At 40.2% G+C, this 22,250-nt stretch overlaps 1 protein-coding gene across 1 annotated transcript in view; it reads left to right on the top strand.

Annotated features, from left to right (window-relative positions):
* The window catches only part of FBXL17 (F-box and leucine rich repeat protein 17), a 144,591-nt gene extending 125,480 nt beyond the window's left edge, over nt 1-19,111 (top strand). The window contains exons 8-9 of the mRNA XM_082191454.1: nt 2,012-2,154; nt 16,229-19,111. Of these exons, the coding sequence (XP_082047580.1) occupies nt 2,012-2,154; nt 16,229-16,366 (281 nt within the window). The 3' untranslated portion in view covers nt 16,367-19,111. The remainder of the gene's footprint in view (nt 1-2,011; nt 2,155-16,228) is intronic.
* Nucleotides 19,112-22,250: the final 3,139 nt, after the last annotated feature.

The following is a 22,250-nucleotide window of genomic DNA, read 5'->3' as shown; positions in this document are numbered from 1 at the left end:
AGAGGAGGGATTGTAGGGAATGGAAAGTGAGAAGCTCTTGCTTTGTTGGTCATTGTTGCTCAGGTGTCTTATTCTTAACTTGTTCACATTTTATGTAGTGGGACGGGGAAAGAACAGCTCCACAGGGTCCAGGCTTTAGCTTTATGGTAATTAGAAAGGTGCTTATGGGTATAGTAGTCCTTCAATAGGAAAAAAACACAAATACACGGAGACCTGCTGGTATTTACAATGTGTGAGTATTGTAGTACAGGGTTTCCATCATTTGGTGTATATACAGTAATAAAGTGGGATCCAGTTAGGGGATTGATGGATTAGCTTAACTGACTGAACACTTCTTGATCAACTAAAAATAAAAGCTCGGCGAGTTGCTAGACAATGTGCCAATGCCTACTGGGTGAGGCTGTGTCAGAGCATTCAACTCACTGCCGACAGCAGCAACACTCACAAAATGCCCCAGTTAGCCCCAAACCACAGCCACTTGTCCATTACCTGACGTTATGACATCATATGACATCATATGATGACAACATCATATGACATCATATGACGACAACATCATATGACATCATAATGTGTGGCACCAAGTTCAAAAGGAAGAATCGGGAGAGCATTCAAAGTCAAAGGGTTCCATGGAGTATGGAACAGTTCTGAACCTGGCCTTCAATCCGGCTTTCAGCCCCATGGTAACATGTGAACATTTTCTTAGCAAGCACTTCCATCTTACAGGTGTTGCTAGTTTGGCTATTTGCGCCAATATATCATTTTGTTCTAGCTAGGAAATTTTGCCGATTTTGCTCACCAATGCAAACACACAGTCAGAATCACAGTCATTTTTTTAAAAAAAATCTTTTAAAAGTGTAGGTGGTTTTAAGTAGCATATTTGTCAAGAATGTGCTAGAAATATATAATTGTCAAATAATACTAAGAGTGCTACAATTCATGGCACCACATTGCAAAACATGATGCTTAGAATTGGCTTTGCAAGATTAGCTGTTAGCCTGGAGACAGTATGTCCAAAACCAAATATAAACATATATTTTCCATGTGTGTGCTGCAAAAAAAAAAATTTCTTGCCCTGAGAGAATAACTGAGTTTTATCCTAGCTAATTGTTAAATTGGCTTTTAGACAGTCTTTAGTAATTTTTCTTACTCATCGGAAAATGACAAGAGATTTAATATACAATGTAATTCATTGAACCATGTCTGTAGACACTGTAATGTACATAACCTTTGAACTTCCATTGATAATATTTAAAGAAAACCAAGTACCTAGTTGAAGGGAGTTGGTAGTTAATAGAGCAGTTTTTATTCCATCACAAATAAGAACATCCAAGTTGGGTTGGCCAAAGTAAAGTAAAAGGAAGAGGAGATCGTTTGAGACCAGCTGATAGTCAGAAGCACAAATCCCGCCTTGCTAATAAAGGCAAAGTTGCTACTACAGAGTGCAAAAGAGTGGGCTAATGCTAAGTAAATAATTTGTGTACCTTCTTCATTATATGTTAAAATTTATCTTGATGCTCTCCTTTTAAAAATCACCTGGCAAGTTTTAGCCAGTAGGGATTCAGGAAACCTCTTTGGGAATGCACACATGGCTCCTATGCTTTTCTTCACAAAGAATTCTTAAGACATTTTGGAACAAATGATTATTAATATTGTCTTAATATTTCATCCAAACCCAAATATTAATTTATTTTATAAAAATAAATCATATGCCGTTTTCCAATCCTTGAAATTTAGACTCTGTGTTGTTTTGGACAATGCAGCTTAGCTATGAAAGGGATTCTTGTGTGATTTTAAAAGGCAGCTTGATCATTTTTATAGCAATATGCGCCTTTCAGTGTGTTAGGGGCAAAATGGAACTTGGTATAGACTGTTCTTTATATACATGCATGTATATATATGGTTTGACGATATAAACTTGTTTTTTTGAAATATATAATATTTAAAATATTTCGCTGCCTAACATTTCACCCCTGTGTTTTGTTTCTCTTGTGTTTTTTATGTTTTGTAGCACTGATAGCCATTGGCCGATACAGTATGACAATAGAGACTGTGGATGTGGGATGGTGCAAAGAAATCACAGATCAGGGAGCCACCCAAATTGCTCAAAGTAGTAAGTCGCTCAGATACTTGGGACTAATGCGATGTGATAAGGTAAGAATTTGGGGTTTTTTGCATAAAAGACTATGTTACATAGGCAAGAGTGGCATGTCCATTTACTCCACACAATTGCATTCACATTAGCAGTTATTAACAAAAAAAGCAGCGCAGCAAATGCATATTGGACATATGATAAGCGTCTCTGATACTGAGTCAGTCATGTTAGTACATTTTTTGCTGCTTTCTGAGTTTTATAATTTCTGTCTTTAGTGGGTTATGACATTAATATAGCAGTCTGTCTTGTCTTAAAACACAGAATACAGTAATAGCAAAAAAAAAAAAAATACTGCCGTCTGACTTTCAAAAGAAATAATTTTCAGCTCAGTAACCTTGATCACAAATCCTCATTGTAAAAACAGATGAACCAAAGAGCTTTGTGTAGCTCACTCAGAGGAGAAATGTTTCAACTCAATGGCCTTGATTCTTAAATTTTCCATATATATTTTTTCTTTCCCATTTAGAAACATGCTAAGAAGCTCCTGCTTCCTGTATTCTCTGTTTACAAAAGCAAATTGTGAATATGAAGCTATAAAAAGTCTAGCTTCTGAGCCGAAGAACCACTATTTTGTGAATTGATGGAACATAATACCTTAAACTTGAATGTTTTGTAAAAGCCAAGAGAAGAAAAGTGTGTGAGAGTCTCCTTTGATGAATTGGGCTAAGATTATCTACTTAGACTGTTCAAAGGGTTACTTGACCCTGGGATTTAGATTTGACCCTAAGTCACCTGATCAATGTTACATACATATCTTTTGTGGGTTTAGTTAAAACAGCTTGTACAATCAGGAAAGACTTAATAAAAGCAATATATTTATCCTGTCTTGAGCTGCTAAAGACAATCAATGACCTTGATGTTGCAAACAGTTTTTAATACAACATCAGTTAAACTACGCATACTGTATATTCTTTATTCCTTTAATTGCTGGCTTATGCTTTCCTGGCTTGCTACAAAGGGACTGCATGCTGTGTAGGGAGACAACTGAGCTAGCAGGAATAAAAATCTGCGAGACGGCTGCAGCACAAATGGGGAAAACTGCTTCTGATTAATGGGAAACGTATATTGGGTATCTTGATGAGAATGCTGTAAAGTGTGGCATTAGGGGGACCATTGGGGGTCATTTAACTTGCTTGTTAAACCTCTTATGTGCAGGAGAATGAGGAAAGTAGCCATAAAAAGAACAAATTTTCGGAAGCGCTATCCTGAATTTAAAATGTTTAAAATGCCGTGTTGGCAGCTCTAAGAGCTGCATGCCTCTTCCACATCCAGAGAATAGAGAAGTTATCATACAAAACCACTTCCTTCGCTTTTCTAACTTCATGCAGAACTAATTTCTTCTTCCAAATGCCAGTACCCAGAACGTTAATGACAAGGGTTTTCAAATGCCACTGTGGCAGAAAAATGTTCTTTCATAAAGTTGAGTGGGGGCCACACATTGGTCCAGTCTGCCCCTCCCCGGGGTGCTTCTTAGCCTTTTCCCAAATGTTATTTAATATCGCTATACCTGATAGCCATTCCCTTCTTATGTGGCATTGCCTGACATGCAAGTAAGGAGCTCAGAAACAAAAAGAAATAGATGGGGCATACAGCAATAGATTTCAGCAATCAATACCAAAATACTCTTCATGACATCATCTCTTCAGAATTTCTTTGAAACGCACTTGAAATAAATTTAGAATTACAAAGGCGTCAAGGGCCTTGCCAAAAAAGATCAGAGAAACTGCAGGCCTGAGTAAAGGCAGGCTCTGTTTGATTCCATCGATTATATAACTGCCTCTAGGCTATAGATGTCACTAGTGGCTATTCTATTGATCCACACCATGAAAATAATCAGATTAATTCATTTCTCATTAAGTTGCCATTTACTGTGGTCTTTTTGATTTCCAAGTACAGTGTGGAAGCAACACATTCACTGCTATAAGGGGGCAGGAACTGGCTTCATAATCTTAGGCCATGAGAAATAACAATTTTATGTCTCCATGAAGTCTTAAGTGTTGTTTTATCAGTTTAAACCAAGTATTCTTAAAATGACTTTCATTGTTTTGCCCAGTTAATGGAGGCTCAGTTTCAAGGAACATGATATAAGACCTAGTTGGAGGTCTTTGCATAAGAGCAGTAGCACCTGATGACTAAGGACATGACATCTAGTGTCATTGTTCCTCGAGGGTAAGACAGGAACATCAATCACTACTCCTTGAAAGAGCCAGAAGCCACACTGTGCAGCTGCCCAGATGAGGAGGTGCCCCACAACTGGGACAGTGCAAGAATTTGCTCTGTCTGTGCACCTATACAGCCCCAACCTCACCCCTGCCCCATCCCCACACTGCCCCAGTAAGATGCAACAACACTGGTATCCCCCACCATGTCACCTGCTGCTGCATAGTTGCTAAGTAAGCAGCTAAGGACATTTTGAACCCAAACTTGAGCCTCCAGATGTTTTGGGACTACAACTCCCATCATCCCTAGCTAACAGGACCAGTGGTCAGGGATTATGGGAATTGTAGTCCCAAAACATCTGGAGGGCCAAGTTTGGCCATTCCTGCCCTAGAGCCTTCATCAATCATCACTGTCTTTCTTCCTTCCTTTTTAAACATTTGTTCTGTTGATTGCATATTGGTTTTCTCTTATTGTCAGCTCGCTTAGAGGATTGTTTTCAGGCAGAAAGGTGAGATATACATATTTTAAATAAGCAATCATTTAACCAAAGTAAAAGTAGACTAACCAGGCAGAGAGCCTTCTCGGTAGCGGTGCCCACCTTGTGGAATGCCCTCACATCAGATGTCAAGGAAATAAACAACTATCTGTTGGTAGCCACCCAGAGTGGCTGGGGAGGCCCAGCCAGATGGGCAGCGTATAAGCAATAAATTGTTCTTGTTCTTAAGCTGCTCTAATGGTTAAGTTTCCATTACAATTCATATTCAACCAAAGCCATTAAGAACACAAGAAAAACCCTGCTGCATCTGACCAAAACCCCACCTAGTTGGGCATGGTGATCAGCCAGATGGCTGTGGGAAGTCCACAAGCAGGACTGAGCACCATAGCAGTCCCCTCACTTGCAATTCCGAATCCAGAGGTGTACCGCCTCCGACAGTGGAAGTAAAACATGGTTCTGTTGTTTAGTTTATCTTCCATTAATCTTAAAGCCATCCAAGTTAGGGCCATCCTGTATCTTCTGGCACATGATAGCCATTCAGAGTTTCCAAAGCACTGTGGGTTAAAACGCACAGACCAAAGACATTTGGAGAGAAACACTGCACATTTTCCAATGTACAGTTTTCATCGCAAATTTGCTGGATAGTGCCACACTGGTGAAGAAGTAATCCGTTGTTATATTCCTTCTCGAACCCTGTAAATGCGGCATTTTCAGTCACTGTCTGGCCTCAGTTTCAAGCTGCTTGGGCCATCTTCTTCCTTTCCCACATACATGTCTGCATCATAAACTTACGGGAAAGAATTCAATGCGGCAGCAAGTGGAATATTTATGCATGGAGCATGGTCCCCTTATGCAATGAGGCTCCCCTCCTCGCCCTCCACACACTCCTAAACCTATTATGGGGGTCCCTTCAACTCTCCAGAGCTGTTCTGGGTGGACATGTTGGAGCAGAGGGGATGAAGTCCTTATTCTATCCACATAAGTACTTAGTTGTATCCAGTATTATGCCTACTCACAGTAGACCCATTGAAATTAATTGTCATGACTAACATAGGTCCATTAATTTCAATAGTTCAATACAACGCATAATGTTTTGGCACTGTACCATGACCATTGTAGATCTTTCTTTGAATGACACTAATTGTTCATTAGTTGTAACATTGCCGTATGATGGCACAATGTTTTGGTAATTATATCCCTCAGGTTGTGCAAAGAAGCAACTTTGTCTTTCGTTTTGTTGTTCAGTGTTTAAGCCAGACATCAGAAATGATGAGCTGTTTCTCCCCTGCCTGCAATTCATCATAGCTCTTTATGCCTTCCATTCAGGATTCTGAAATTTTTCAGGTTACTTTCTTAGGTTACTTTCAGGTTACTTTTTTCAGGTTACTTTCTCAGGTTACTTTCAGGTTACTTTTCTTATGATGCATACTGTTTTCATACTAACATTCTTCTCCACAAAACCACAGGGGGGGGGAGTGAATCCCTTTTATTACCCCCCTCCAAATCAATTTTCAAGGCACCTAGTACAAAATGCCTTATCCATTCTTCTGAATTTCAGCAAGTTTCTTACCTAAAGGTACCACTGTACCGTATGCTATTTTCATACAAATTTTTATATGGAACAATAGGGGGTGTTAAGTCGTTACCTTTTTAACTACTGTCCTTACAGGAAAGCACAGCAGGTATCTTTCTGAAAATTTGCAGTATTCACCACACTTTCTTTTTTTCTTTTATAAAAGTAATTATTTTATCTTTGCAATGTATTTTATTCTGTTTTTATTACCGTATTTTTCGCCCTATAGGACGCACTTTTTCCCCTCCAAAAATGAAGGGGAAATCTGGGTGCGTCCTATGGGGCGAATGCAGGCTTTCGCTGAAGCCTGGAGAGCGAGAGGGGTCAGTGCGCACGGACCCCTCTCGCTCTCCAGGCTTCAGGAAGCTATCCCAAGTCTTGCAAGCCTGGCGGGATGTCCCGTGGGCTCGCAAGGCTTGCGGGCAGCAGCCTGCACCCAAAAGCTGGGGACAGCAGGGAGGCGCAGCGCCGCCACCCCGCTATTCCCCGACCTGATCGGGAGGCTGGCGGGGGGAGAAGCAAGGCTGCTTCTCCCCCCCCCCGCCAGCCCCACAAGCTCGGGGGATAGGGGGATGGCGAAGCGCTGCCATCCTGCTATTCCCCGACCTGATCTGGAGGCTGGGGGGGGGGGAGAAGCAAGCCTGCTTCTCCCCCCCCCGCCAGCCCCACAAGCTCGGGGGATAGGGGGATGGCGAAGCGCCGCCATCCCGCTATTCCCCGACCCGATCTGGAGGCTGGGGGGGGAGAAGCAAGCCTGCTTCTCCCCCCCCGCCAGCCCCACAAGCTCGGGGGATAGGGGGATGGCGAAGCGCCGCCATCCCGCTATTCCCCGACCTGATCTGGAGGCTGGGGGGGGAGAAGCAAGCCTGCTTCTCCCCCCCCCCGCCAGCCCCACAAGCTCGGGGGATAGGGGGATGGCGAAGCGCCGCCATCCCGCTATTCCCCGACCCGATCTGGAGGCTGGGGGGGAGAAGCAAGCCTGCTTCTCCCCCCCCGCCAGCCCCACAAGCTCGGGGAATAGCGGGATGGTGAAGCGCCGCCATCCCGCTATTCCCCGATCTGATATGGAGGCTGGGGGGGAAGCAAGCCGGCTTCTCCCCCCCCCCGCCAGCCCCACAAGCTCGGGGGATAGGGGGATGGCGGAGCGCCGCCATCCCGCTATTCCCGACCCGATCTGGAGGCTGGGGGGGGGAGCAAGCCTGCTTCTCCCCCCCCGCCAGCCCCACAAGCTCGGGGGATAGGGGGATGGCGGAGCGCCACCATCCCGCTATTCCCTGACCTGATCTGGAGGCTGGGGGGGAGGAGCAAGCCTGCTTCTCCCCCCTCCAGCCCCACAAGCTCGGGGGATAGCGGGCCAAGCTGTCCCTGAAGGCAGAAGAGGGAGACAAAGTGCTCCGTCTCCCTCTTCTAGCTTGGGATGGTTGCGCAAACCTGGGGGGAAATCAATTTTTTCCCCTTGATTTCCCCCCCCCAAAAAATAGGTGCATCCTATGGGCCGGAGCGTCCTATAGGGCGAAAAATACGGTATGTCTTATATATTTTACCTTTTATAATGGATTTGGCGAGACAAAATAAATAATAATGAAACGTAACCACAAAAATTTCATCCAGTTATTTCCGAAAGTAAAATTGTTACAGCCATTACAAAATGTTCTTCATAATAGTTAATGAATATGATTTCCATATTGGGGTTTTGGTTTGGACCCAAGTCAAATTAGGCAGCTTCTGAATTGGTCCAAATCAAATTGGGTTCCCAAATCAAGTGCCAGATTAGGATCTGAAGTAAATCTTACAATGCATTGCAAGTGGGGAATGCTTCCCTGTGCTTTTAACTGTAAGCCTGAGAATTATATTTATCTTATCATTAATGTAACTTTGCCATATTAATATCAAAGGACAAAGAGCTGTTAAAAAGATAGGTGATGTCAATATCCAGTCGTGTGGCTATTTCTGGTAGATAGTACAAAAGTTTCCTTCACATTATCTCAGTAAGCTGGTAAATATTAAAATAAAACAGTATTTAAAAAATGGGTTTAAACAAAAAAGAAAGACTTGAAATAACTTGTGGTTCTTGTAGAGAATTAAAAAACCTAATCTTTTCTAAGTACGCAGCGTTTATTTCCAGCCACAAATGGCTATAATTTGTTCAAATCAAATATGAAGCAATTGTGTGCAATATTGTGTAATATGGAGTACTGTGTGTAATATTGGGTATACCAGATCCTCTCACTCAGAGAATCCTATTAGAAAACAATTTACTTCAATGCTTTCATCCACTCCAACCCTATCCAACGTGTTCTTATTTTAAATTTAGATTTGCAACATTAGCTTTTTAAAAGATAGAACAAAATATGCTTTTGAAGGGAAATGGAGAAGCTTTCTATTAAGTCTATGACTAAAAAGTGCTTACTGAATTGCTCAGGAAGAAAAGTTTTAGACAGATTATTTCACATCTCCAGTTTAACCAATTCATCCCCACATTGTTTATAATTTCTAATAAATCCCTTTTCATAAATTATCTATAAACAGGAAACAAGTGAGTATAGATGACTTACATTTCTTTTTGTCTTGCTTCTACTGTAAATTAGAAGTGAAGTGGTAAAAGAACCACTAACCTTTAATAACTACAAACCCTCAAAGTACAGTTATAGACCTACAAAAATACACAGTGCTTCAGAGAGAGAAATTATACAGGGAAAGCTGGTCTATAGACATCAGTTTGGTTTTCTTATGACAGCTACAAACATTGCAATTGCTGTGGGTGACACCAGCATTTCCCTTTTACTTAGTAGCATAATTATTTGGAGCTTTTAACAATATTGTACACGAACAGGAAACTTCATAAGATGGCCTCCATTTTTTCAGAGCCTATCTAGCTGAACTTAACAAAGCATAAAGAGGCTAATACGTTACAAAATCGGGTTTCAAACATCCGTGGGTGGTTTACAATGTCTGATTGCAGGGGTACAAATAATGATTGTGACATTTACATATTTAAATTGTTTGCAGCAAGACAGGAAGTCTGGTTTACTAATCCAAAATTATCAGTGCATTGGCTAACCTGTATTAAGGTCAGTTTAAGCCCATATCTTTCTTAACCCTTAAAAAGAAATATATGAGTCAGTCTTGGTTGCTGTCAGGGACTGGGCAGAGGAGGAGTGGTGGAGACCACCTCCCCAGCCTGACCCTTCCAGAGAAGAAGACGGTTCAGGGATTTGAGAGAGATCACCGCTCAGAGGCAGATGAGCAGAAAAGCTGGGAAATAATGGGAAAGGAGGAGGAGGAAGAAGAAGCACCAGAAGGGTGAAAGCTGACAGACACAGTGTCTTTAGAAAGCATTCCAGATCCCTCTCTCCCAGAACCTGGCGAGCATTAGAAGTAGGAGAGCAAAGAGCTCAAAGGCAGAGGGCACTTTTCAGCACCTGTATATTGAATAAAGAGTAAGAAGTTTTCCTTGTATTATCCATTCCTGGTAACCTGCTGTGGGGGTTAGATCCTCTGCCGCCTGACACCATTGAAGCAATTACTGTTAAGAGAGTTAATATGGACAGACAATGGGCAACTTACAGGGAATTGCTGGACTTTGCAAGGGGCGAACCCAGACTGAAACCTTTGGAGAACTTAAGAAGCCAAGTTACGGATTGGTTACAATACCACCTGATAAATTATAGGTTTAAGGTTGACCAAAAAAAGTGGGGGGTTGGGGGTTGGACCAAAGCTCACAATTTGAAAAAGAACTGTTACAAAATAAGGATAAACTTCTGTATAAAATGTATAATTTCTTATTAGAATGGGAAACAAAGGACGAGCTAGTTAAAGCATCTATGACACACTGGGCAATAGATACTGGGCAATAGATATAGGACACAGTATAGACCTAAACCTTTGGAAGAAACTTTGGAAAAGTGATTTGAAATTTACTGTGTGTATTCTCTGAAAGAGAACTGCTTGAAAATTGATACGGACCGAGGGGGGGTGCCTATTTCCCCCTTCTTCTTAACTGTCCGAGGCGATGACCTCGAGGGTGCCACCGCACACCCACCCTCAAACCCCCTTCACCGTTGCACAAGCACCACACTTTTCCCAGACCCTTTTCCGAGCGAAATAAGCTCGAATATACATATTCCCTATCTTTTCCTATGCCTATCTGCGCTCCATACTTAGAACGAGTAGACCGAGTGTTTCTCTTCTCCGCTTATTCCTATGGCCGCGCTTTAGCCAATCACATCCATGCATTCGTCCTGCAGGAGCTAGCTCAGGGAGCTTTTGCACGCCTCATTTCATTCCTGACAAGCTGCTGACGGCCCCCCACCGCGAGAACAATGGATCCGAAACCAAGAACCTCGTAAAACTGTCAAAATCCAGTTCAATGTATCCATTCTGTATCCGCTTGTCAAAACCTTGTTACAATGTATCCACCCTGCCTCTACTTTGTCCCTACGGTACGGAAGGGGTTAGAAATAATAGAAATCTTTGGAAATTGATATAAAATCAGCCGTAGTTCCGATTTTCTTGCTCTCGGTGTCATTCAACTCAGTTCCCCCTGGACTCCATGATGCTGCCCCTACTTCCATAATCCCCGAAGCGGCGGATCACGTACGCAGGAACTTCCTAATCCTGTCTGATCGTTTCGCCAAACCCTTCCTCTGGGCAATATTAGGTGGCAGACGATGCATATCTCTGACCCATTGTCTTGCCACCACCGGTACTCAATAAATGCTTATCTATGTATATTTCTTCCTCCGCATATTCCCCCTCCCTCATCCGAAATGGTAATGAACGTAATCCCACCCCTTCCATAATGTACTCATGACGTTTCTAATGTATTCATGATGTAATTCACGAAACATGACCTTCCCATAATGTATTCATGACGTTTCCTGCACTGTATTCTGGGTTATGGAGGGAACTTTTAAAAGTCCATGTCACCCCATACTCGGGGTTCAATGCCATTTTGAACCTGTTGCGCAATAAACTCGGATCTTCGTATTTTGCTCCTGTGTCCGGCTGAGCTCCTTTCTTCTCCGCTAGGACCTGCGGACTTTGTCCGACGAGCTGGGTGGCTGTGCCCTCACGCACCCAGATTTTACCCTAACAAAAATGATTCATAGATGGTACTTAATTCCAAACAGAATGGCTAAGATGTATAAAGCAGAATCAGATACGTGTTGGAAATGTAAAGAAGTGGGAGGAACCTTTTTTCATATGTGGTGGACATGTAGAAAGGTGAAAGAATATTGGAAAATGATTAATAATGAGTTGAAAAAAAGTTTATATTTACCTTCCCCAAAAAAACCAGAGCCCAGACAGAAATTCCCAGGTGCCAGAAAAGAAGAGTGGAAAATATTTATTGAATATATGGAAAATAATTGTACACAGCTGAAAGCACTGGCAGAATTAATATAAATTCAACAGAGTTAACAATATTTGATTGATGTAAAAGTGTAAAATTGATTTGAATGGTTATAGTAAAATATGCAGGAAAGTATGATTTGTAATATGAACTATGGAAGGAGAAGAAGGGAAGTCATTGGATTTGAAATGTATAAAAATTAGAGAGAGAGAGAGAGAACCAAGTCCTTGCAAAGTTCCTCAATTGTTATCTAAGTACTGAACTTCTTCCTCTGAAGATCACTTCAATTAGTCTTCACTCCAATTCACAGTCCTAACAGATAACCTTCAACAATGCCTTCAACACTTCTTGCAGTCTCCTACCATGGGCCTAACAGTATGCTGTAAATTGATCCCTTTTATATGCACAGTTACTTGCCAACACCGCCCAGTAACACAGATAAGAGAGTCACAAGATGTCTGCAGGTGCATTGTGGGGAATGAGTCATCTCTTCTGACTCATAGAAAATTAACTCATTAACTGCATTTCTTAATAGTCTAAACCTCTGACAATCATTAGCAGACCATTAATGACCACTAATGACTTGAACATATGGAGAACTGCAGCAGTTCCACTGTTATATGTGCACAAAGTTTAATGAAACAGAAGAAGTGAAATTCAGTCACTTCATGACACAAGAGTGAAAGAGGGAATACAAAGAGTATTTCCAAATGTAGGGATTGCACTGCATATTTTTCTAACATTGATAATTACTAATTGATCCGCAGAAAACTCTCTTCTCAATTGAGTTTCAGGACAGACTAGATTTGCATAATATCTGTGTCATTTAAAAATAGTAATACTTTATTTGATGGTTTAGTGTTGCTTTTATTTTGTGTTACATATGGAGGACACCATAATCCTTTCAGTTCTTAGGGCCTCTAAAGGTCTTAATCCTGCCCTTTCTGTAATTCATTTTGACAAAGTGTTGCATCAGTATTCTGGTGAACACTGGCTTTTACCAGGTGCATTCATTACCAGGCCACTGCTGTTGCTTTCGATCCATAATTTAAATCGAAGCACATTGTTTGCCTTAACATTCAGGAAATCCAGAATGCAGATGTTGTGCTGTGTGTGTGTGTGTGTGTGTGTGTGTGTGTTGTTGTTCAACTAGTCCTAAGCCCCTAAGCACTGAGGTAATCATTGAAACTCTCTGGAACATATCGGCCTTAACAGATCAAGTGCATAGCACATCACACAAAATGACTCCACAAACCTTTCATTGTGTTGCAGCTACAGGCAGGAATTATAATTGGGCCACCTGAGAATGTTATTCATTCAACTATTAGGTTTTTAAAAAGTCAAACATTTGTTGTTGTTTTTTTAAAAAATGACTTGAGGAAATAATACCTGTAGAGCAGCTGGATAGCACATAAACCTGCCTAGTCCATTAATTGTAAGCAAGGCAAAGGTGGTGGTTGCATAAAAGTTTTTCACCCCAGAACAAATATGAGGGTTGGACATTGGATACATTTCTCTGTTCACAGTTCACCATGAGCATTGGAATCAAATATCACAGAGAGAACACCTGCAAGAGGAACACTGTTCGCGTCTGCTTATGGACCGAAGACCTTCCATCATTAGTGCTAGTACCATATATATGGACCATCTCCTAGTTTTTATTGGAATTGAATGAATAAATTGTAGCTTGTCAAAAATATTTTTTGTCAACAGAAAGTTGATCCATGGGGCTTTAATTGACACTAGTGGTTAGCCATTATTTATTTTAGTACAGTGGTACCTCAGTTTTCAAACGTAATCCGTTCCGGAAGACTGTTCGACTTCCGAAACGTTCGAAAATGGAAACATTTACTTATGGAAAACTCAATATGGAAGCTGCATGGCATGTTCAACTTCCGAAAAGCATTCGAAAACCAAAGCAGTTACTTCCGGGTTCTCAAAAACCAAAATATTCGACTTCCAAAACGTTCAAAAACCGAGGTACCGCTGTACTTCTCTGGCTTCCAAATTCCTTATTTGGGGCAGCTTCCCACATTTCAGTTGTTGCTACACGGAAGGCACGGAAGCAAAATCTGGGTATATACAATCATCATTCATGATTATCTACAGATTTCATGCTGTTTTATGTCAGAAAGGTGTTTGTGTAGAAAAAACTGATTTCTTCACAGGTGTAGATCACATACCCAGTGATAAAGGACTCCTGTATGTGCAGTGGGCCGAACTGCTTCCTCTGTGCTTATGAGGAGATATGTGACATAGTTATTCATGTATATGCATGCCCACTTTCATCTTGCCCTTTTTTGAGGGTGAAAAATCTCACATTTCAATATGCATTTGCAGGTACTCATCCCAGTTTGATAAGTATGTGAACTGTAATTTGTTTACTAACCTGGTTGTATGACCATTATAGATCTTTTATTTGCCACTGTGAATAAACTGCAGAGTTTTTACATGAGATTTTCCAGAATATATATTCACTATGAAAAACAAATAGCTGAATAAATAAATAAGTGTTATTTTTAATCAACCTCTGTTTCAGGATTTGAGTGGATCCTTTTAGGCTTTATGCTTCTACTTTGCCAAACCTTTATTAGGCATGACAAATATAGGTCATCATAAAGCATCCATATATAATTTTTTAAAAATATATACAAATAAGCAGCTAGGATTTATAAAGGATTTTTGCATATTTAAATATGGAGTGTTTTTTTTTTAAAAAAAAAGGATGGTCCCATTGCACAGGTTTAAGCTATAGGACAATGCTAATATATGTAGTTTGACTTGATAAATCAAATTAAAACTGCTTTGTATTTCTTATTTTCACAATTAAATGCTGTTGGGAAATTCAGCAGAAAGTGAAACCTATTTAATGTTAAACTTGTGTTCTTTTGTAGTTCTTTTCTCTTGCAAGAATTGGTTAGAATGGCCTTCCCATATCCAAGAGCTGTTGTCCAAGATAGCTATATATTGCCCCTTGCTCCTTGGAGATGTTTTCTCCATCAGTGTTTGAGATATGACAGTGTTTTCATCAGAAGCAATACATAGAGGCTTATGACATCATATATATTTCATATAATACCAAGGAAAATCTTTTCTCTTTTTCTTTACTAGCAATTTAGATGTGTGCATTTTTTAGAAATAGTATTTATGGGTTGGGGTATATTCTTGAGTTGTGGGCTTTATAATTACCCTTAATAATGCTAATTAATACTTTGTTTTCACATAACACTTTCCCAACATTATTTCAGTAATCTTTGCAACAACTTTGTAGGGCCTAAATTATCATCCACATATAACAGATGCAGAAGCAGATCAGAATCCGTTCTTGGGACTACTTTCTTCTCAGCTTTTAAAATGTGATTTACTGATGTGTGCAAGCTACTAAGGGGCTTGTACCATCACAGATCTCATTCTGATTTATTAAAAGGCAGTTGCTACTTATAGACACCTTTGGTGTTGCTGTAATGTAGTTGTTTACAAAAGTGTTTAGAGCTTGCAGGGTCTCTGTGTTCTTGGAAAAGAAGTTAAACCTATTTTCTATCCAAGTTGCTCTTCAGTTGACAAATCTCCCAATGAAGATTGAGTGTTTCTATTATCAAAGCAGAAGAACTGTAGATTAAACCCGTCATTTATCCCTGTCATAAAATGCAATCACTGTTCATTCTCTGCACTGCCTAGCACAATTGCTTCAGTTGGGGATTCTTTTTTTGAGGGGGGGGGAGGTTAAAAGTAGGTGGATACTTAAGGTGTTTTGGTTGTGCTTAAACGATTTCTGCCAAGGAGGAATTCAAGGAAAGTGAATACTTATTTGTGGCATGAATGGAAAGTGGCTATTACTGGGCTTGTTGTCTCATATTAGTTGGACATAGTAGGGCACGAAAATAGGAAGTGCAAAGTGAGCAGTTGTTCTGCTGAGACACTCCGTCAGATTTAGGCAACTGAGTATTTAAATTAAATATTGATGTATCTTTATATGTTCAATAAAGGTTCCAAAGAAAGCTACCTAAAAGTTGTGGTTCTTAGGTTAATCTATTATTTATCTAAAAGGACCACGGAAGCTGTCTGTTTCTGTGATATGAACTACAATCAGCTTTAAAATAATTGACAAATTAATCCCCTCGCAGCACAGCGGTTGTAAAGGTGTTAAGTTTAATTAGGTCTTTCTGATTGCTTTGTATGATCAAGGAACAAAGGTGGGATCTCTGGATAAGGTCTAGCAGGGATGCTCCTGACCTGCATGGCTTGTATATTTTAATTATTGATGGCCGACATTACAATTGTTACCCAAAAAAGGACCTTCATTCTAAGTTCATTCTCACCAAGTAGTATAAAACGAAAACCATCTCGAGAAGATATTTGTGAAGATCCTCTTAACAAATCACTGTTCTTTTACTCAGATCCAAATTTGCCAGCCACATGACGAATCCATTGTTGACTCCCCCCCCCGTTTGTTTTTTAACATAAGTGACAGATTTTTTCTTTTGTTTGCAGGTGAATGAAGTGACTGTGGAACAACTAGTGCAGCAGCACCCGCACATCACTTTCAGTACTGTACTACAAGACTGCAAGAGAACTTTGGAACGGGCTTACCAGATGGGCTGGACACCCAATATGTCAACTGCCTCTTAATTCATGATGTGATAGATAAATACTCGGCAGATTTAGGCTGAACATTTGAACACTGTTAAGTTTTTTATGAATATTTTTGCTTTATATTAAATATATGTTAAGCTTTTAATATTGAATATACATATACATACATACATACATATATGTATGTATCGTTCAATGTAGTGGGGAATGTCTATTCTGTCTTTTCGTGGAAATATTGAAAGAGAAACCTGGTCAGATATATTTAATTTTTTGGAAAGTTTATTTGTCAACCTAAACATCTGCAAGTTGAGTAAAATGTTGCAGAGGGTTTGCAACTTTTTTTGATGCAACATAACTGTAAGTTTACATAAAATAGAAACACTATTTGGATGTGTGTGGTTTTTTCCTATTACAAGTTCAGGATAGAAACAACTCTTTAAAGGTGCATTGTAAGATTTTTGTATACATAAATCTGATGTTTAAAGGCCTTTTGGCAAATTTATTGAAGTGGGTTTCTGCTAGTTCTGTGGGTAGTTTCAGCAATGGAATAATACATTACACTTTTTTCTTTCATGTTTTTTTCTTATTCTTGCTGCTCATATTTCCTTTCAGATAGGAAGTGTTGATTCCTTTCCTGGACTCACTTAAATTAGAGACTGATCTTAAATGGATGCTACCCACATTTGTGTGTTTGAGCTGCACAGTTGTGAAAATTCACAGATAACTGTGATGCAAGAATATAACATTTTGATGACAAATCTTTATTTTGGATGGAATCTTTAATAAATGCTGGATTCATGTGGAATGGATATTTAAGCAGATGATCCTGCTGGTTTCTGTTGGTGCTGCCAAAGTGATGTTTTTGCCCTGCATCTAGTTTTCAGTATCTTGTGAATGCATGTTATTTTGAGACAGGCTTCTGTAGCAGTTGTTCCCGGCTGAATGTGCCCTTCATTTTGTTTCTCCATGCTTGCACCTTCCAGTTTCCCACAATGTTTTCATTTTTAAAAATGTTCACTAAGCAAATCTGAAAAACATAAAGATAAATGACCAATTCAGAGGTAAAAATTCACAGTTTTTCCCACTCTGTGAAAGAACTGCGGTGAGCCTTGGTCTGTACAATATCTCTTCATCTCTCCTGGGGCATGCCAAAGGCAGTTGGATGTATCTGGTTCCACTTTTAGACAAACCATAGCTCCCCATTGCACCTGAACTCAGAGAACACTGGTTAGTTAAAACTACAGTTAGTTCAGATGATCCAGAAGTGGTTCCTGATGCTGACATGCTCACTCACTGTAGTTTAAAAGAAGCCACCGTTCCCCATGGTTGGATGTAGTGAAGAACTATGGTTTGTTTAAGAGCAGATGCTAGGGGGAAACACATGAACCCAGAACATAAAATGGCTCGTGTAAAAATCCAGAGTTCCCTGTTACGTTCAAACTTGCCAGGTTGCACATTGGGGCATGTCCCTAGTGACCCATGCACAAGTGGAAGGCATTTTTGCTCCTTTATGGCAGGTGGTTTCTCTCCAATCTCTTTCCCTAGGTTGTATGCCACATCATATATCAAATCCATGTTTTTTCAGGGTGGATGGAAGCTGCAGTGGGAAGGCGTATGAAAGCCCCCAATCTGTGTTTAAAACATTGTGCATGGTTCTTCAATCTATACCTTTGCAGACATACAGCTTAGTGAATTCATAATGTTTCCTCCTTCTGGACAGTCACATGTATAGATCATATTGAGAAAGTCTAGTGTGAACTCTTCGCTACAGTTTTCCAGACCCACAGAAATGGTTGCTGGTTCAGCATAAGTACAGCCATGTGTTTAAACTAATCTTTCTCTGTGCAGTCATGTATCTGGATTCATTTTCAGCTGGAGAAATGTGCCCCTGTAAACTGACCTAATAACAAAGTTATCTTAGACAGGTATCCTTATACACACTTCCTTGGAAGTAACTTCCATTGAACACAGTGGGACTTCCTTCTGAATAGGCATGTGTAGTATTGCGCCTTACTCTTCTGTCATCGCTGGTTAGTAAATACTGAAATAAAACAAATGAATTATGGTTTTTATTGTTAAGCTAATTAAAGACCCAGTCCTGAAAGTGCCCAGTTCCAGGGTATAATTTTCTGCTGCCCAACTGTTCTGCCATACCTGAAGTTGCCACAGTGCAAATCGTTTGGAATCCAAAACAGGTTTATATGTGCAGAGAATGTTGTGATGAAATGGTTAGTTTTAAGCCTGTTAAACTATTGTGAAGGGTTAAATTTGAAGATAGTTGACAAGCAGACACTGGAAACACAGGGCAATAAGTAACCTTTAGAATGTAACAATTTGATAAAGGGTGATTCTTCCCCTCCCATGCAACGCTGTGTATTTGTTTTTTAAAGGTTAAAGTGTTTTAATCCAAAATATCAAATGTTCAGGCTTCACCTGAAGAGTTGCCATTATTGTCAAAATGTTTGGCTAATCTAGAAGACTTTAGGCAGCACAGCTCTGAAAACAACATTAGTATGTTTGTATAAATCACAAGTCCAGTCTCGCAGCATCAATTCCTGAGGACAGAAAGGGCTTGCTATGTCATTTCCGTGACAGTTCTTTGAATGTTTTCTTATTAGATATTTCAAATTGAGACTAAAAGCCTTTGCAAAAGGAACAAAAACCCTGTACAGTGGATTTTGCTTGGCATGTCACAAACGTATGTGAATGCATATAAATGCAGGGCTTTATATCCACTTAAATAGTGGCAGTATTTTCACAAATAAAGACAATGAATGAAAATGATGCCTCAGCATTTTTTCACTTTTAGACGTGCACCAATCTCTGTAATTAATATATCTCATTTGTTCTGCATTGCTCTTAACCTTGTAATTAGCTGTAAAAAAAAGAGAAACACATAGTGGGAATTATATTTTTGCTACTCATGAAACTTTGCTCTTGTTTCATTCAGGAATTAAGCAAGTATTAGAAATGGGGGGGGGAGAATTTGAAAATTAAAAGAGCCCTGCTCAAATAAGATGGCCCCATGTTAAGTAGAGACCAGTCCCCTTCAAGCTGGGCCAAATTAAATATGGGATTCCTCTGCCACCATATCTACCGTATTTTTCGCTCTATAAGACGCACCAGACCACAAGACGCACCTAGTTTTTGGAGGAGGAAAACAAGAAAAAAATATTCTGAATCTCAGAAGCCAGAACAGCAAGAGGGATCGCTGCGCAGTGAAAGCAGCAATCCCTCTTGCTGTTCTGGCTTCTGGGATAGCTGCGCAGCCTGCATTCGCTCCATAAGACGCACACACATTTCCCCTTACTTTTTAGGAGGGAAAAAGTGAGTCTTATAGAGCAAAAAATACGGTAATTCCCTGTCCTCTCAGCCAGACCACCACACCACCTGCAGTTCAGATGAGGGTCCTTTTCTCGATGGCAAATGGCACATTCCATGCATCAATTACAACAAAATATAGCGTATCTCATCATCCCCAGCAGAAAATGATACATTTACCACAGACAGCTTTGTAGGAGTTCCCCTCAACAGCAAATCATATATTACCTGTGTGATTGCCTGCTGGGCATCAGTAGCCCGGGGGGGGGGTGGCAGAGAAGGAGAAGCTTTGGTCTGCTCAAGTATTGAACACAGAAAAAAACCCATTATGTAATTTTTACAAAGGAAGCAGAAAATTGTGGAATGCAAAGGTGGTCCTGTTGGTCCAGGGCACGCACGCGCACACATCAACAAAGCATCACTTGGAAAGGCAAACATCTGCTACTGTTTTCAGTGTCGTTGCATGCAAAGCCACAAAAGAAAATCGGGCAGAATTGGCATTGCTGTTAATATCTCTCAGACCTCCTGATGAATGCCAGCCTTGCATTAAGCAAGCAAACAAACAAACCCAGCTTTAAAACAAGTCCATTTAAGAAAGCATCTAAAATGTTTGCATGACGGTGAATTTTAACTTGTTCAGCTCACAAGATCTGCCGAATGTAATGGACTATTGAATTTTCCTGTTTCGGTGCCTATAGAAAATCCCTGACAAATGAGGAAATAACTCTTCTCCATCTCCCTCACTTTACACAACTGACAACACAGACAGATTGTTTTGTTTTCCTTTTGGTTATTGGTAAATTCGGAAAAGGGATTGCTGAGTCTGTTCTTCAAAGTGCAAACATACAAACAAGACATTCCAGACTTATGTGTGCATTTTTGTAGATTGACGTACTGTAAAGATTTGGCAGAGGGGCCTGCTTCAGCACAATGTTGATGGCTTCATTTTTTACATGCAACTATTCTCTCTCCCCTTGCCCTCCCTAAGTGTTTGGAGAAGGTGAGTTGATTGCAGAGGAATTTTTGAAGAGCTTTCTTAGACTTGCAGGTTTGGTATTTGCAAAAGAAAGGCAATGGTATTAGACCTCTGTAAAAGCATTGGTTCTAGAGTACCGCATTTTTCCTTTCTCCCCTCTAGAGTACCGCATTTTTCCTTTATAAAAGAGAAGTTTACATCAATAGATTTCTTTGATCTGTTGCCTACCCCGATCCTTGTAATTCAGTCCTTAATCAGGATTAGATTGAAGGCAAGCAAGCATGTTTTAGTTGCTGATTTTATTTTTCTGATCTTGATTTAATTCATAACTTCAAAATGTGGAGCTGCTTTATACTATCTGATCCAACATTGTCTTTTTCTGACTGATAACACCTGTTTGGGTCATAGGCAGAGGGGTTTTTACATCACCTGCTGCCCATTCTGCATGATCATGCACTGTACCACTGAGCTGTGTCCCTTCCCAACCCCCCAAAAAATCCTTCAAGGATAAGTAATTGGTTGAATGCAATATATATATGGCATCCATATTTATAGAGGGGACTCCACATTCATTTCAGTTGTTTTAATTCTTCCATCCCCTGCATCTTTTTCTGCTTGTTTTACCTTGCATGATGTCTTGATGTCTTCTAGCTACCTTCATCAGCAGTTATCTCCACTTCTCATTTCACACACACAGTTTACACACACAAATCTTATCACTGCAACAGTTTCAACTTCTCAATATCTCGCATGTCTTCAAATGATTCCAGCTTTCTTTCTAGCTGTAGCCGGCCTTATAATAGATGGAGCCCATTTTTAGAGCACCCGGTCTATAGGTGGCCCAGTCATCAGCTTCATAAATCTCCACTGAGTCACCTCACTGATTCAGGATACCCTAAGATACTCCTCCATCATTACGGACACTTCCTGTGGCAAAATACCTTGCACTTCCCTAAGCTCTCACGGTTTCCAAAAACCCTTTCAATTTAACACAAAGCACATTTTTAGATATATATATATATTTAAAGTTTCTATTATGAGAGCACATAATTTCATGCTGCAATCTAGATTCGTGCTAACTTTTAGCCCACTTTTAGCTCGTGAAAATTTTAGCCCACTTCAGCTTTAAGCCTTCATTTAACTGTTACAGCTTTATCCAACTAGCCTCTCAAATGTTATGTAAAACTGGCTATTATTTATTTGCACTGAGTGAGATTCTCAGGAGTAAGTATATGGGAGGGTAGGAAGGTGGGTAGATGAATGCATATAAGGAGAAACTATGGCTCAGCAGTCTTGTATCTGCTGTTAAGACTCGAGTGACGTAAAGCTTGGGGGTTTTTTATGGGCAGCTGAATGATTCTGTGTTAATCTCTCTTGATTTAGCCTTAGGTGGGTTCACTGCCAATTGATTTGGCTTTGAGTTCACATTGGTGCAAGTATCTAAAGGGGCGATTCAAGAGTTGCTTGACTAATTTAGTCCCAGCATTCACATATACATACTGTTATCCCCATCTACTCTGCATCCAGTGTGCTCCCAGCAGTGTTTTGGGAAGCAGTATACACACAACATGAGCCACAATTCATATCTATCCTCTTGTTTAGATAAATTTCCCATCAAACCAG

Source organism: Podarcis vaucheri, assembly GCF_965113315.1.
Source record: "Podarcis vaucheri genome assembly, chromosome: 11".
Lineage (NCBI taxonomy): Eukaryota > Metazoa > Chordata > Lepidosauria > Squamata > Lacertidae > Podarcis > Podarcis vaucheri.
This window is presented reverse-complemented; position numbering and strand designations above follow the sequence as displayed.